Source organism: Poecile atricapillus, chromosome 5, assembly GCF_030490865.1.
Source record: "Poecile atricapillus isolate bPoeAtr1 chromosome 5, bPoeAtr1.hap1, whole genome shotgun sequence".
Classification (NCBI taxonomy): Eukaryota; Metazoa; Chordata; class Aves; order Passeriformes; family Paridae; genus Poecile; species Poecile atricapillus.
This window is the reverse complement of record NC_081253.1, coordinates 27,459,558-27,476,569: the sequence shown is the minus strand read 5'-3', so window position 1 is coordinate 27,476,569 and position 17,012 is coordinate 27,459,558. Positions and strand designations below refer to the sequence as shown.

Genomic DNA, 17,012 nt, shown 5'->3' with positions numbered 1-17,012 from the left:
GAGGAGCGAAACAATCCCAATGAGGCTGTGAAATGAAGGCCCATTCCTCACAAAATGCTTACCATGGTCATTTCAGAATTACTTTTAAGTCTCAGTCAATACATAAAAAGCCTATCACCGTGTCACGCTGTTGAACCCCCATGTGTTACCCCAGTCCTCCCACACAGACACCCTGAGGAGGCAGACAGCGCTCTGACCTGCACGGGCTCGGGTGTGAGCTGGACCACGTGCTGCATCCGCTCGCTGTGGTGGTGTCTGGACTCTTCCTCGTAGATCACATCCCTCTCATGCTGGGGAAGGTTCAGGAAGCGGCGGATGGTGCACAGGTTCTCCCAAAGGGTGCGGTTCTCCGGGCTTGGGTTTTCTTTCCAGCGCAGCAGCTCACACAGCCAGCCCTGCAACGGTAGGGTCAGCACAGTGAATTCACCGAGCAGCGAGGAGCCAGATGGGAGCTGAAGGTCAGACTTAAAGCTCTGTGCTGAAAGGTTTGTCGGTCTCATCTCGCACATAAACCCCCACCACCCCAAGCTGCCCTTTGGTCTCAATAAATCCGTGATATATTCTATTTCCTGCAAGTTGGAGAAACTGGGACAAGCAGCAGCGCTCAGCAAAAACCAGTATCTTGCCCCCATCATATTCACACCATGCTCAAAATGCTCGTGTATAAGTATTTCTCCTACAGAAAAGAAAGATGAAACAGAGATGCACCTTCAATTCCATTTCAGAGCCCCTTCATTTCTTCATCCAAACAAGAGGAAAGGAGACATAACTCCTGAGACTTGCTAACAACCCTCACTGCAACCTGCAGCTGCAGAACCAGAAATTCAACACTATTCCAAATGTCTAGTAGAATATACTGTCAAGACTTCTGATTTGCTGACCCTATGTTGCACTGATTCCCCCAGCTCTGAACCCCACTAAAATTTTACAGCTTTAAATAATAAAATCTAAAAGATGCAGCCTTACAGAAAGAGAATCCTCTAGCACAAAAGAACGAAAAAAAGGTTCCCGCAGAAGTTACTAGAAATACCAAGATATTAGGCAGAAGTAATTCTAAACCCAACTACAGATCATAATAAAAACAGATTTTACTTCTGATGTGTTGTTTTAAGGTCAGTTTGAAATGCTTTTAAAAGGTTACTGCTGTATGTGAGGAGCTGTAGGACCTCTCCAGAGGGAGACTGCTCAGACCTCCGAGGTGAAAGCTCAGCACTCCAGGAAGAGGAAACGACCCTGGACTCCAAGTGCAAAAGCTGTTGGGGTGAGGACAGCCCGGCATGTGCACAGCATGCCCTGGAGTCCCCAGCAGGTGAGCCAGGGATCACGGCTGCTGCTGCTCCTGCCCGGTGTGGGGGCACAGCCAGCCCTGCCCTGCCTGCCAGCAGCCAGCCCACTTGGGGCTGGGGACAGAGCCTCCCCTCTGTGCCTGCACAGGAGACGCAATGCAAATGACAGAAGATGAGAAGATAATGCCGAGGATGCTGTCAACGCGCCTTACTGACTCCTGTCAAAATATTTTACCTAGTAGCTTTATAACCCATCATTTTCAAGCTACAGCTCAGCATTCTGACACCATTTTGACAGGCACCTTACAATACCTAAAAGATAGCTTGATCAATGTTAAAAACGTTTGGTAGAAGAAGTAGCCAAAACTGTGTTTTTCTGAACAGTGACCAGAGCAAGGCAAACAGCCGGGTTCATTACCAGCCCACAGGGGGGCTTCTCGGTATTGCTTTTTTGTGTAACAACTTGTAAGCCATTGACAACTTCTACCATGCACTCTAAACCCCGTGTATAATATCATAAGCCGTTGTTTGTCTTACTCTCCACTGTGTCTTCTGCCTTAACCCCCCCAAAAAAGGCAAGATTTGATTATCTCCGCTGCATCAGCCAAGACAGCAACACCAGCTGTTCTCATTGTGCAGCCTCTTCCTCACGGCCTACATGTTAATAACCTGATCATTCCATTTTCTCCTTCAACTGCCGGCTGCAGCACAGCGAAGAGACAAAAACCCAGGCCCATCTGCAGCAGCTGTAGGCACTGAACTGTGAAGCCACCAGGGATTTATAAACTAATCTGTAACACAACACTGCCTTGTTTTTACAAGTGAGAGGCCACATTTGTGCAGACCTGATCTTTTCTTGCAATAAACTTGGAGGGCTGGGGGGTGGGGGGGGCAAGGATGAAAACAAGATATATAATAATTTACTTAGGGGAAAAAAACCTTCTGTTGTATTTTCAAAATGTTTTGATTGGTATTTGGGCAATTTCTCAGCCAGGTGAAGTCTGCATTTTAATGTGGTTTGGCCACATCCCTTACTCTCAATTCTCCACCTTACACTGCTCAGAAATCCACCAAAACTTTGTCTGTTTTAGAGAAAATATAGGAAGAAAATCTCCCAGCTCCGCAATGTTTTCTCAGGGGTTCCTCCATACATTTGAATTTCTGAAACGGAAAATAAACCATCTGTAGAAAAAATTGGCTCCTGTTGCACCCTGTTTTCAGTGATCTGAGTAAGTCTCCAAATGAACTCTTTCAACATGTTTCAAGCAGGTAAGCTTAACACCTCCTGGGGGCTGCTGCAGCACGAAGACCCATCTTGTAACAGAAAATCCAGAATAAGCCCTGCACCTGGTGGAGCTGGAGCCCATTGCTGGGCAGGCCTGTGGGAGGATGGGGTGCCTGGCTCTGGCACAGCTCGGCAGGGCCACCTCCCCTTCCTAGCGCTGGACCGGGCAGCCCGATGGCGACTGCCGCGCTTTGATTTATCTGTCCCGTTATAATCAGCGCTCATTACAATCACTTAGAGCAACACTACAGGCCTCATTACGGACTAGGCACTCGCTGCCATTACTCTTTAAGAAGGATAGCGCTCAATTTGCCTGGCAACATGCGAGGTCCTGACCTTGGAGCTATTAGGGAAAAGATTAGACTGCAGTGTGACCATGTGTGCAGACATGAGCAAACCAAATTAATTCCTGGCAAAAGGAGGCACCAGGCAAAGATCCTGCCGTCCTGAGGACACCTGAGAACTTCTCCATTCCCCAAAGGAGATAAGCTAATGGCACGTTTAAAGGAGCCTGGTTCTGAAGGTGAAGCACATCCATGGTATTTAGAGAGATATTAATCCAGTTTCCCCACAAAGTATTTGCTTGGCTGATCAGATTAAGGGATCTAGCCTTCAACAGCACACCCCCACCACAGCAGGCCCCAAGAAATCTGTGATACTTCACAGCCTCAGACATATTGCACCATGTGTACCCAGCTGCTACAATAATTAGCTTATGAATGTATCAGCTGGTTCTGTGATTTTTATAAATAATAACTAACCTACAGAGCAGAAAGATTTCCACGAGCCTAATATTAGCAAGAAATTGCAAGGTGCGCCTAACTGAATTGTCATTGTGCTAAATGCCCTGTCTTCTCTCATGTTGTGTGGGACTGGGTCTCCCCCAATGCCATTTATAAATATTTATTTTTTGCAATGTATTTGTGTCAGCTTTCTTCACAAGAGCCATTTTTCGCTCACCCCCCCGCCACGTACACACGCATACCCACTGTGTGCATGTGTACACTTATCTGCATCAAATCTGTCCTTTCCCTACTCTTTCTCTATCCTTCCCTCTCTTTATTCAAGCATTCATTCAAGACCTTCTCTATCCACCTATGGGGCTGTTTATTAGGCAATAGCTTTGACTAATACGTGAGAAAACAGCGTGCCGCAGCTTACTCACACATTCTTTATGGCTGCAAGTAACCGCCTTCCCCATGCACAGATGAAAAGTCTGCATCGGCTTTTTAAAATTATTTATTTAAATAATCTTAGCACGCCATCCAAGAAAGTTTTGCAGTACCAGGCAAAAAAAAAAAAAAAAAGTGTAAATGTCAAATAAAACAGTGACAGATGACAGTATTCTCTATTGAATAGCACCGTTTCTTCGTGCATGTTCAATGAGAACTCATGAATTATTAATACACAAAATCTCCTTTTACTGTTAAAAATCTCAACTTGGCGTTTTTTGGTTACAATTTTTTTATTTTCTTTTATTTATTTCTTTGGGGTCTGTGTATGTTACACAGAGCTTTCCAGGAGGATTATTTCATTTAAGAAATGCTAACATACAGAAATTTTTGGAGCTACAGCCATTCACAGTCAATTTTTATCTATAGCTACATTTATTGGCATGAAGAAGGAAAAGTGAAGGAGACACTATCTCACCACCTTTTTCCCCACTCATCCACAGCATCTGAACGCCCTGCATTACAAATAAATACAACTTCTGTGAGCGTATTCTGAAAAATCTAACAAATAACACACCCCTCCCCAGACGTGCAATACGCCGTGTTTCTGGTTCTGCCTCCCCTGCACATCGCAGGTCTCGCTCCACCACACAAACAGCCCCCTTGGCTGCCAGACTTACCAGAGAGTTTGATACACACCAGTGTCAATATGGGTGGCAGAATCCAGCCCTTAATGTCAGCTTCTAAGGTTCCCAAATGGGAATGTCTTCCATTAAAAATAAGAGGAGGAAAAACAGCACAATTAAAGGATGCTTTTGGCTCTACATTCAGGCACACCCTGTGCTTGCGGTTACAAGGAATTCTGCTCAGAACTTCCTTCATTTCACCCCAAAACTTCTAGAGACATCAGGAATGCAGCCCAATTTAGCTCATTAAAGAGAGCTGCAGAGAAGTGCTGGCCTCTATTTTTGTTGTTCTCATGAGACAAGATAAACATTTTCTAAGCATTTTGTTTGATAAAAAAAATAATATCATATTAATGTCCTATTTTTAACCTCTCTCTGTGTCTTCTAATCAAATACATTTCCACACCATCTAAGCAAACAACAACAAAAATCTGCAGAAAGCCAGCCATTCCCACTGTGCTTTTATGCTGTTAAAGAAACAGCATGCTTAGAACACCAAAGTGCGAGGCTTGGTGCCCTCAAACCCCCTCAAGGACAGCGAGCTGGTGCAGCAATCCTGAGCCATATCCTCTGTCACTTATCCCAGAGCCCTGTTTAGCAGCTCGACCCTTTCACTTTTGCTGTGTTTACCCTGGAGCAGGGCAGCTAGACGTACCAGACTAGATTAAGGTCAGTTCTTCCAGCACTCAGTGAAGGTGTGCATAAACACACTGACCCCCAAAACTGCTTCCTGCAGATCTGCTGCCCTGCAGCCTGCCAAGGACCAAATTTCTGACCAAGGACAAAGAAGGCACATGGGAAGAGTTCAGGCTCACAGTCATGCTGGGGTACAGGCCCATGTTTACACTTTGCCAAAAGCCACTGCAGGAGGTGGCAGTTGGGTGTCCACCGTGACTTATTCACAGGCAGCTGTTCTGTTTTGAGCATGGATAAACCTGCAGCTTAACTGACCTTGTGTTTCCCTGCACTTACATTAAAATTAATAACAACAACAACAATAATAGTACCAACAATACAGCTGGTTTTCTGCACTGACATTTTCTAGGGTCTCCAGTGAAAGCATGAGTAGGCAAACGAAGAGCTTTTAGTAAGAGTGATTCAGGAATAAATCTCAAAAATAAATGTAAAAGGCCGTTTCCTCACCCACATCATCAGTGCAGAAAATGTCAACATATGTGATAAAAGGGAAAAAAAAGCAGCAATGATTGACGCAAGTCTTGAAAGATTAGTAAAGAAATGCACTCCTAAGAGAAGGCTCCCTTCCCACGTGGGATCACAGGAGTCCTCTGGACAAACTTCCTCAGCATCTCTTCTCTCTGCTTAGTTTGGGACTCTACAGTACAAAATGAGCTAGATAATATTCAGCTCTTGTTCCTTAGTCGCCAAACTCTCTTACCATGAATCCAATAAGTGTCTATTAAAATAAATAAACCCCCTAATGATTCAAGATAACCTAATCAAGAAAGCTGAAATGGATAAAAGACTAACTGTAATGGAGAGTTCTGTCATGGCTTCAATGAATTCTTGATGAGGGCCGGGGGAGGGGGACTGAACCTGAGAAGCTTTACTCGGAGAATTTTGATACAGTTCAAGGTTAATCACTCCACAGTCTGGATTTTCTGAAATGCTTGGTACTTTTCCTCCCCAGAAAAGGCAAAGCACTTTCATGAGGGCCAGTTTCTCCCTAGCTTCATAAAGCATGAAATTACGCAAAAAAAAGAATGAGATATATGAGCCCTGAAGTACCTTAGACTCATGAGAACACCAAGTCTGCTTAGAGCTCCTGGCCTCAGAGGGAAGGATGCTGTGCACTGAGGGCATTTCCTGCATTCCAAGTTTGAACTAGCTTCTCCCCACACTAGAGAGGAAGTGTGGGCTTGTGGTTAGGGCAGGCAGCCCACCATCAGCTCCCAGGTCTGCCAAGGACCTTGTGAGCAAAGCCCCAGCTCCACAACTGTCCCTTATTCATTCATGGCTGAGAGGCCAACACACTGCTGCAGATGATGCTGACGTAGAACCATGGAATAGTTTAGGTTGGAAAGTACCTTTAAAGGTCTCTAGTCCAACACCCCTGCAATGAGCAGGGACATCTTTGACAGGTCAGGTTGGAGTCTAAGCAACCTGAATATTTCAAGGGATAGGGAGGCTGCCATTTCTGTGGGCAGCCTCTTCCAGTGTTTCGCCACCTTCATTGTAAAAACCTTCTTCCTTACATATCTAGTCTGAATTTACTTTATTTTAGTTTCAAACCATTACCTCTCACCTTATCACAACAGGCCTGGCTAAATAAATCCCATTTAAGTACTGAAAGGCTGCAATGAAGGATCCCCAGGCCCTTCTCTTGTCTAGGCTGAACAGCCCCAACTCTGCCTGAATTCACAAGACAGGTGTTTCAACCATTCATCATTTTTGTGGCCCCCTCTGGACTTGCCCCAACAAGCTGAAGTCTTTCCCGCATTGGGGACCCCAGAGCTGGATGCAGCTCTCCAGGTGGGGTCTCACCAGAGCAGAGGGTCAGAATCACCTTCTTCAACCTGCTGGTCACGCTCCTTTGGCTGCAGGACCGAGTTGATCTTTTGGGCTAAAGAGTGCACTTTGACAGCTCTTGTCCAGCTTTTCACCTACCAGCGTCCCCAAGTCTTTCTTGGCAGGGCTGCTCTCAATCCCTTAATCCCTCAGCCTGTGCTGACACCCAGGCACAGGACACTGTACTTGGCCTTGTCAAACCCCATGAGGTTCATATGGGCCCACTTCTCCTGTCCTGGATGGGGTCACACTGTGACTGCATATGCAAGCCTGTAAAAAAGAAACTTCCAAAGGTACTTCAAAGAAATTCCAAGTTTAGTCAAGGAGTGAAATGTCTTTCTGCATTTCCTCCATATGTGACAAGAACATCAAAATATCAGCACAACAGATATGGCCAGCTGTAGAGATTCAAAGCATCTTAAAGGCACTGAGATAAGGCTGTAAGAAGTGCCCTGTATGCACACACTATATACACTACACATCTTCAACACCAGCTGCTTTTTCTAGCTGCTGTTCATCATCACTGGAAGCTAATTAGTTTAAGGCCACAGAAAACACCTATTATAAGCTAAAAGGAAGAGAGAAGGCATCCTATCCTATCAAATGAATACAATGGAATGTAAGTTGGGAAGGAAAGAGAGGAAAGGATGAAATTAAGGGTTTCTAAAGCTAATACTTCCTCAAAGTGACACTGCTCATTCCTCTTTCATTGCCTGTACTTCCTCCTTGGGGGATGAGCAGGAGGTAAGGGCATGGGAAGGTGGCCATGGTGTGGAGTCCCATCTAGCTTGGGATCCTGCTGTGGGCTAACACCTTCCTTGGCCAGAGAAATGGCAATGAGGCAGGGATCTTGACATGGAAAAGGAAACTCAGAGGAAAGGCAAGGAACTATCATAGTAATTTCCACCCATAGGCCTGTTTTCTTTTTTTTTTTACCTGACAAGCCTCAACTGAAGGGCTTTTCTGTCTCCAAACTCAAACCCTCATCAAGTTTATTGTTTGCTTACTTTTCAACAGGATAAAAATATCAGAGGGTGGAGAGGTGGTGGAGGGAGCTAAACTCAGCCAACAGAGATCAGAGACTGATCTTTGGTAGCTTAACATTTTTTTCAAATGTTGTTCCAAGGGGGTCTCTCTTGCTTTACTGTGGTGCTACTGGAATAAAATCCAGTCCCTTGAAAAGAATTTCAGTTTCAAGGCTATACTTTTTGTTTTCACTGGACTGGTGAAGGTACCATTTGCCTTTCCCAGGGCTGATCCCCAGCAACATGCTTCCCCATGCCACCCCAGGCTGATTAAGAAGAGTCTCTTGCCCTGGGAGAACTGTGGGAATTTTGATCTCCATGTCCATACAAACCCTGCCCTCCCTCAGACTGTCAACAAGGGCTTTGGCCAGCTGTTTATTTTGATAGTCACTGTTTATTATGAACAGAACTACATTCCCAAACCCATTTTGCAAAGACTAAGAAAAAAATGTCTGCTGAGCACAGCACAGCCTCTGACAGGGCTCTCACTAGCAGAGGTCAAAGGGGTAATGTTGCTGCACAGCATTAAAGGCACACGGTCATGGGGAAAATGGTTTTCCTGAAGTTGCACTGTAGAGCAGCTGTAGAACTGAATGTAGAAGCCAGCTGTAAAACCAACAATCCAAACTTGCAGTAATCCAAGGCCATAGTCTCTGCCTGTCTCACTGCCCAGCTCTGCACACACACAGGCCACCCAAACCTCTCTGAAACAGCACGTCAGAAACTTGTCTTCTTGTGACTTAAATATAACCAGGGGAGCTCAAGTTGTAGACTGGAAACCAAACCCTGGTGCTCCAGCCACACTCAGAAACATTCCCAATGTGCTGATACAGGTTTAGCCACTAAAAGGGCACTAGCAGGCAACACCCCCAGACAATCCTGCTGTCCATTGGGTCCATCCCTAACAGCTGGCAGCTAAAATAAGAGGGCAGCTGTGGAGGCTGTGTTGTGAGGGCACTGAACTCTCAGCTTCTGATGGCTTCAAAAATACACAGGGATGCACATCACAAAGGCTAAAAATATCTAGATATAAGGTGCAAGGAATAAAATGCATATTAAGGTAAATAAGTGATGAATAAGTAAATGTCTAAAATAAATGTCTTGAAATCTTTATGAAGGTAGATTTCTTTGAATTCTTACCATACTACATTGGTACCTCCATGAGGCCCTGAAACTTGCCTTTATGTTGACTTGTGAGCTTCGTGATTTGTAACCTCAGTTTCTAGAAACTGCCCCTCTCTTCAGTTGTTGAGACTCTGCCATGGCTTAAGAATGAAGACGGTTACTTGTTAAATTAGAGGTCAATTAACTCCACCAGTAGATGATGCCACTTGCAATAACTGTTCTCAGTGGGTACCACTCTTCCTGTACAGAGACAGAAGAGGAAACGAGGCCTCCGTTGCCTCTGGATGTTCTCTCGGGTACATGACATACAGCCCTGTGTATAAAATGTCAAAACATCCCTGTCGGAGATTCACTGCCTGCTAAAACTGTGAAGATCTCACAGCACCGTGGATTGCTGTTGACAGAACAGCAGCGCCCAACATAACACATGCCTTGTTAGCAAACTGGAAGCCTCTCAGTAGTCTGGGGTGAGGGAATAATAGAGGAAGCCAACGCAACACAAGCCAGGCCTGTGGAGAATAGCAAGTGAGCGAACCTTGGCGGAGAGTCCAAGCAAAGCCTCAGACTAGTTCTTTTTTCCCCCCTTTCAAACTCTTTCTTCTGCAAACATGGGCAGTTTTCAATGAGCGCTTCCCACCATGTAACTCAGCTGCTGAAATCAGCAACATTTTCACCAGAAATGCCCACAACTGGCACAGCTGGTCTGTGCAGTGCACTGGGAACACCCAACTGCTAGCTTTCAGACAAGCTAGACTTAAAGCAACGCACTGACCATGACACCGTGGCTCTCCCCCATGCAAGCAGCTTTGCCCTTCCTTTTGGCACTTCTCCGGGCCTCAGAGCTCTCCAGCCAGCGGCAGGACACCACAGGCACACCAAGCCAGGCCAGGGGCAGGCACACAGGTGGGCTTTGAGGCAGGGGGGGCCCCATACCACTGTGGTTCTTGGCATTGGCCTCCTCTGTCCCTGCCTTCCAGTGTCCCCATAAACCACTTTCATGCTCCAGCAGAGCACTATGACATCTCAGCGTGGCGAACGCTGGGCCATCCTGGGGAGCCAGCACTGCTTTGGCAAGGCTGCGAAACAAAAGAAACATCAGCCTCAGAAACACTTCTTTATTCGCTGCTGCTGAAGAAACAAAACCTTTATGTGCAGTAACTTTGCTTTAAACAATAACATTTGTGGATCCTGTTCTTAACCTTTTGCATCTGGTGTTCAAAATCTGCCCTGCTTTTTTTCCACGTGAAAGACTACAGATCTTATTTTTGTTTTGGCGCTGGTGTGCAATGCTGCCAGAAAAGTGCACAAGCTCAAGCTGGCACAGACCAAAGCTGGTGAGCCACCCAAATTATTGTTGGGTGGTTCAGTCCCTCTCTATTTCAAGAAGCCTCTGGGTATAATGACAGGAAGCTTGCAGGCAATTTTAAGCCAAACCTCAGAGAGGCTGGCATTCGGTCTGTGTTAAACACTCCTTATTAAAAGCTGTCCAGTCCGGATTCTGGGTGGAACTTTGATATCTGCATGGAGTAAAGAATAAGGGGCACGTTTGCAAAATCAATTGTGCAGTTTTTATATTTACTGCACGTTTACCACATATGTCATTTATTACACAGTGGAAAACCGTTAAATGCACAGTAGTTGTGCCAAGTGGCATTATGCTTTTAACAGCTTTATTCGTTTAACAGCTCCAGTTCTCATTATATTTTGCCATGTGGTACATGAGATTTTTATGCATTTAACAGTTTAAGAGGGTTCCATGGTATTTTCCTTTTATGTATTTCATACTGAGCCTGGGATTTGGTTTGGGGGGGTAAAGGGGCTGTAACCCCTGCACCCTGACAAGAGAAGGCAAAAGGCAAAGAAAATTAATGATTACATGAAGAAGGAAAAATTAATCAGATCTCCATGTGTCAGGACACAAATACCTGTAACAAGGACAAGGCTTTCCCATGTACTTTGATAGCCTTTGATGCTTTCTTTATATGCCTTTCAACTGCTTATTTTACATCTACTTTAATGATTATAATGTTTCCCTGCAGAGAGGGAAGTGTGTGTTTTCCAGAGTGCATGCACCTAGATACTTCTATCCCACTCTCTCATTGTCACATGCACATTTGTGCATTTTTGTGTGCATATTGATGCCCTCTCCTAGCTGAACTGAATCATTTCATCCAGGATCAGAAGCAGCTCTTTTCACTGAGTAAACAATTCCTTCCAACAATCTCCAATCCACTTGCTGCCCTTCAAAAAAAAAAATCTGTCTGTCCTCCTTTCCACAAAATCCCTTCTGGTGCATTATATTTTTTTAAAGAGTTGGATGAAATTTTTAAATTAATGGATTCTCTTCAAGATTTCACCCGACCTAGGCTTGCCCACATGTATTTTTTACACCCAAGGTAGAAATGAATCCAGCAGAACTCACTGCAGTGCCTTCTTATGCCTTTTTGTAAAAATGATTGGATCCGATGTGACTTATTCGCATGGCAATACTGGATGCAGCACATACAACATGCTAAAAAGGAAACACCTGCCTAATATGCTTTTTCCCATTGCCTTCCCTCAGTTAACCACTTGAGAAAACGATTTCATTACCTGCTGAAATGAGTAGGATACTGCCATTTTGAAAGTTCCTTGTCCTGCTAGCAGAGGTGTAAGTTATATACCACACACGGGAAAAGAGAGACATGTTTGTACAAAAGGGGAGGAAAAGCTTGGCTATGAACTGACCCTTTCCTCAGCCTCTTTTAAAGGGGGAAAGGAAACCACTTAAGCAGGCAAAAGCCAAATATGACAGGTTCCCCAGAGATTAAAATTATTATTATTATTGTAGGAGCAGATGTAATTTTATTGGTGGGAGGAAGAGATGGATCAAGTCCCAACCCCAGAGTTTGCTTTAAAAACAAAACCCTAGAAAGCCCCACAACAATGAAATCCCCTATACCACTCACCTGACTTTTATTGGCAGCCACTTTGGCAAACAGAGCTTGAGATACCTTGGCCCTTTTCATCTCCTGTTGGATCTCATCATAAATGGCAGCTGTGATGTTGACGTTGGAGCTGTCCGCCTTAATGGGGAGGTCTGTTGTTGGTGTCGAGGTTTTGGCCTACCAAGAGACCATGAAAATAATAATTAAAAAAGTGCTGCTTTCAGCCCAGCCATCTGTGCAGAAATTATCAAAGGATTTCAGTCAGCTGATGCCAAACTGCATTAGCTACAGAGGGACACTTCCTGTCCATTATTCTAATCAGGTTAATTGTGATTGGAAATAATTGCAGTGCATTCCTATAGGACATGCAAGGCCCTGTCAACTCTCCCCCTCTCCCTCTCCCAGCATGTTTATTGAGCAGCTCAACAACAGGATAGGTAGCTGGGGCACTGGGCTGCAGGCACACACTGACATTGGCTTTGCCAGTCAGCTACTGCAGCACAGCCAGCAGGCTCTACCTTCTCCCCCCCCCTCTCTAAAAGTGGCCTACACCTTGGAGGAAGAGCCAATTCTCCCAGAAAAAATGAGTAAATGGGTAGAGGTCTCTAAATAATAAATTATTACTCAATTTAATGCACTCCCTCAAGTCTCCCTCATTCTTTATTAAAACTATACGTATGTCACTTGAGTATGTATGGTTTCCCAGCCTTATCATCATTATGCTAGCCAGACAGTCACCTAATTTCACCTAGGAAATCAGTGGAAATGAAAAAAAAAAAAAAATCATTTCATAAAGCTGGGCTTTGGCATGCCTTTGATGTGCTGCCCTCATTCTCCTAAACTCATATTGAGATTTTGTGTATTCCACTGCACTCCTTTTAATTGAATGATTTCCCATCAGCTTCTGTGACAAATGAAGGACAATAACGGACGCTGCCAGTGCTTTCCCTGGGCTGGACTACCCCTGCAAAGCTTCTATCAATACAGTTCAGAAGACTGCTACAGGATGTCAATTTAAAGCCCCTTGGACTGGTGGTCCCCAAAATGCACTGGCAGGAGAGGGAGTGAGGGTGGTGTGATGCCCACTGAGTGCTCCCAGCCGCCCCTTGGAGACAGATCTCATTTACTTTCCCAGGCTCAAAGAGGAGAGATACCAGGGCTGACCACTGCACCCCTTACACCTTTTAAGGGAAATGTGGGTAACTGATGTAAAATCTGTTCTGTCTTGAGACATAAAGGTCTTAGGAAAGAACACAACCTAAATTGCAAAGGTCACACTTCACAATATACCAGAATCATCCATATACTCCAGTGACACTCATATTTGGCTCAATTATGAATCTTTTCAGATTAATCCTGTTTTTGTGTCAGAGTTGAAATCTGCTAGAGTATATCTAATGTTAATTTTTAACTAGGCAGACATGCCCAAATGTTTATTTGTTAATAGGAAGGTTAACTAGGCAAAACCAAACCTTCTGAACTTCTTCTGTTTTGTTGTCCTCCAAATCTTCCTTTTCCTGACATCTCTTCTGTACTGAGGCCACATTAACAATGGAACCAAAATCCAATCAAGACTCTAGACTAATCACTCTTCTTTATGACTTCCAGATAAAGCCTTAACCAACCTCTATCTTCTCCCTTTCCAGGTTCAGCAGGCACTGCTCTGGGTTTGCTCCCTGCCTGTCATAGGCTGTACACGTGCAGGAAGGGTGTAAGATTTTCCTGTTCCCTAAGGCCAGCCCCGTGGGCAGGCAGAGGCAGCTGGACAGCAGCTGGGGCAGAGCATGGCCACCATGCCCCAGAAGGCCAGGGCTAAAGCAGTGCCATCCACAGGCCATGAGCTGGGTACAGTGCAACACAGGACTGGCAGGGACACCCTGCTCTGAAATTCAATGCTTACAGATAGATGAGAGTTAGGGCAATTGTGGGAAATGTAAGAAAACAACAAAGACTTCACAGAAAGGAAAAGGACTGTCCAAGTCTGTCAGGACTGATCTAATAGAGATTTGTCGGGTATAAAAAAGTCTTTCCAGGCGCTGGAGCCTTTGGCTAGCACAGCAGCCAAGGTCACCATGGCCTCAGAGGCTGTTATGGATGTCTGAGATGCTGAGAAGAATAAAATTAGCACATAAAAGAAAGATTCAAAATATAACTCCATACTGCATGGGTCTCCTACACTTCTAGGTCCACAGCTACATGTCAGGAAAAATCTTGACCTGCACACCCTGAAAGCTGCACCATTTTTTATTTAATCACCAAAATAAAAAGGGAAAATACCAATGCAAAGTCACTAAAATAGAGTATTTAACATTAAAACTCCTAGATTCAAAGCTGGTCTTGATACTAAGAAGTAGTTGGCCACTATTAAAACATCTTATTGTAAACAGTGGGGGAAAAAAGAAAAAGTGTTTGCAACCACAGCGCCAGAGCACTGCAACCCAGACCCTTACTGCTGGAGTTCTGTGTGCACACAACTCCTAACAGCTCAGAGCACCTTCCCCACAACAATTGTATCCCATTTTCTGGATCAATCTCCCATTCTCACCTTGAGGCAGGTCCTGAGCCAGGGACATCACAAAAGGGTGGCTTGGGGCTGGCTCAAGAGTCAAGGAGAGCTGAGCTAGGTTACTCTGCATGCCCTTACACCTGCCTGCATGACAGCCCCAGCACGAGCATTTCCACAGGTATCTGCCATTCCTCTCCTACTCAGCACACTCAATCCCAAAAGCATTGCTGCAGGATATCAGTATCTATGGAAACCACATTTCCAATTGCCATTCCATCACCTTCTCTGGCACACTGACACAGTTCCTGCAAGGCTGGTACAGCTCCTACTACTGCTGCCCCAAAGCACCCCGCTCCAGGGTTGGTAAGAGCTGCCCGGGGAGCTGACGCTGCCGGAATCGCCGCGCTGCCCGCGAGGACGGCATTTGTCTCGTCACAGCTAATACCAGGCATATGGGGAAGCGCAGTAGCCGTGCTGCCTGCCCGGGAGCTGGGAAGAGCCTCATTTGCAGAGGTGTCCAAGTTGTCAAAACAGCACCTGTGCTGACTGGTGCTGGCCCTCTGAGGGCTGGGGAAATGTTACACAGCGGGCACAAGGCGAGCATGGGGTACACAAACCTTTGTGTGCTGCTTTTACTGATCAAAAACCTAACAATACTCTGTTGGATTCTTCACACTGAAAAAAGGCAAATATGGGCTGGTTTATACTTCTAGAGTATGGTTTTCTAGCAATATTTAGCTCTTACAAAGGCAGGTAAAATTTCTATTATTTTAAATTATGTTTTAGCTGTGGCTAGAGCATGGGAAAATGGTATATATCAACACAGAAATGAAATGGGCCAAGAGATCCAATTTTTATTCTCACTGGATTGTGTCTAAAGCCTCGATTTCCCTTCAGTGCTTGATTCTAGTACAAAACCTACTGCAACCAATATAAGCAGGAGTAAGCTAATTCTTCAATGAATCAATACAAAGGCAGAAAAGTGGCTACACTGCTTAAACAGTACAATAGTGTACTCACTATTAAAATACCTGTATATTTTTATTTTCAGTTATAGGTAACTAAAAAAGATAAGGATCATATGATGAATTTCCCATGTAATGAAAATCAGTGTCAAATTGGCTTGGCAGGATAAGCTTGCTTTCAATGAAAACAGTTCTTTACATCATTTATTCGGTGAAGTGCACCTACATGTCTGGGTTAAAGGAAACAATCTCAATGGTTTCTAAAAAAACAACATACCTTCCCTAAGGATGGTCAGTTTGAATGTAAAACTTCACTCTCCCCAGCAATGCTTGCTTGCTTACTTACTTTTAGCAGCTGTGACTACAGAATTCAATGAGAAGTGATCATTGATATGATTAGAAGGATTATATGGGCCCATTTACTGAAGATCAGTAAAGTGCTAGAACTGATGCATCATGCCTGTGCTGTTAGAAAACTCAGACTCCAGTCAGGCAAATGTCATGACAGGAGTTGAGCAGCAGCCCTGTGCAAGCACCCTCACTTTGCAGAGCACACATGTGGGACTGCATCAGCCTGGTACAAGGGGGGATGCCTATTACAGTGTAGTTTGTGGATGCTCTTTCTTAGTGCAAAGGAACAACCTACCCAGGGAAGAGTGGGCGGCAACAGCACGTTAATAAACACACGCAGTTAAGTCAATGAGACAACAGCTGCTTGGGAGCTCTAAGCATCATCTTCCTTCCCAGCACACTGTCCATCTCCACTTTCTGTACCTCAAACATTTATGTGTAAAAACCTCTAACTCAAGGACTATGATTTCCTACGCAGCACAGTATTTTCTAACAACATCTATCTAATGCAATATCAACCCCTGCTCACTAGACACTTTTTATGGCAACACGTATGGACCAGAAGCCCAGAAATTTCCTGTGTTCTGGAGAAGGTAATGGGCACAGGTAAAAAAGCCACATGCACTGTCTTTCCGTAATATATTCTATAATAGCCATTTAATGGACATATATCAACAGCCTGTATGTAATGCCCACATGCACTCTTTCAGGCACTAATGTTACATACTCTTTGGCATTTATGGCATTGATTAAAGATGGAATGATCATCACAGTCTCTTGCTGACATACACTAAATGTGTCTTAACAGCCACTCCAAAACCTTATGAAAGATTTTCCACAACTCATCTGGGCAAGAAGAGCAACAGACAGAGGAAGAGTGGAAAGAAACTCCCTTCCTGGAATTATCCGGACAACAAACGGGTAGCAAAGGATTGCATCTTACCTGGGGTGTTCTGGAGGAGCTTGGGCTGCTGGCAGCTGAAGACACCATGCTCACGTTTGGGTTCATACTTCTCTCTCTCTCATCCTGATAGATACGATCCCGCTCCGAGTCAGGCAAGTTGAGGAAATTCTGCATTGCCCGTAAGTTTACCAGGAGGGACTGAGAAGCTGTCCTAGGATCTTCCTCTTTACGCAGGATCTCTGACAACAAACCCT

At 44.8% G+C, this 17,012-nt stretch overlaps 1 protein-coding gene across 2 annotated transcripts in view; it reads right to left on the bottom strand.

Annotated features, from left to right (window-relative positions):
* The window catches only part of SATB2 (SATB homeobox 2), a 129,898-nt gene that overhangs the window by 24,964 nt on the left and 87,922 nt on the right, over window positions 1–17,012 (bottom strand). For both annotated transcript variants that reach the window (XM_058840383.1, XM_058840382.1), the window contains exons 8-10: window positions 16,798–17,010; window positions 12,054–12,209; window positions 198–395 (exon numbers count right to left, since the gene is read on the bottom strand). In XM_058840383.1, coding sequence (XP_058696366.1) covers window positions 198–395; window positions 12,054–12,209; window positions 16,798–17,010 — 567 coding nt within the window. The remainder of the gene's footprint in view (window positions 1–197; window positions 396–12,053; window positions 12,210–16,797; window positions 17,011–17,012) is intronic.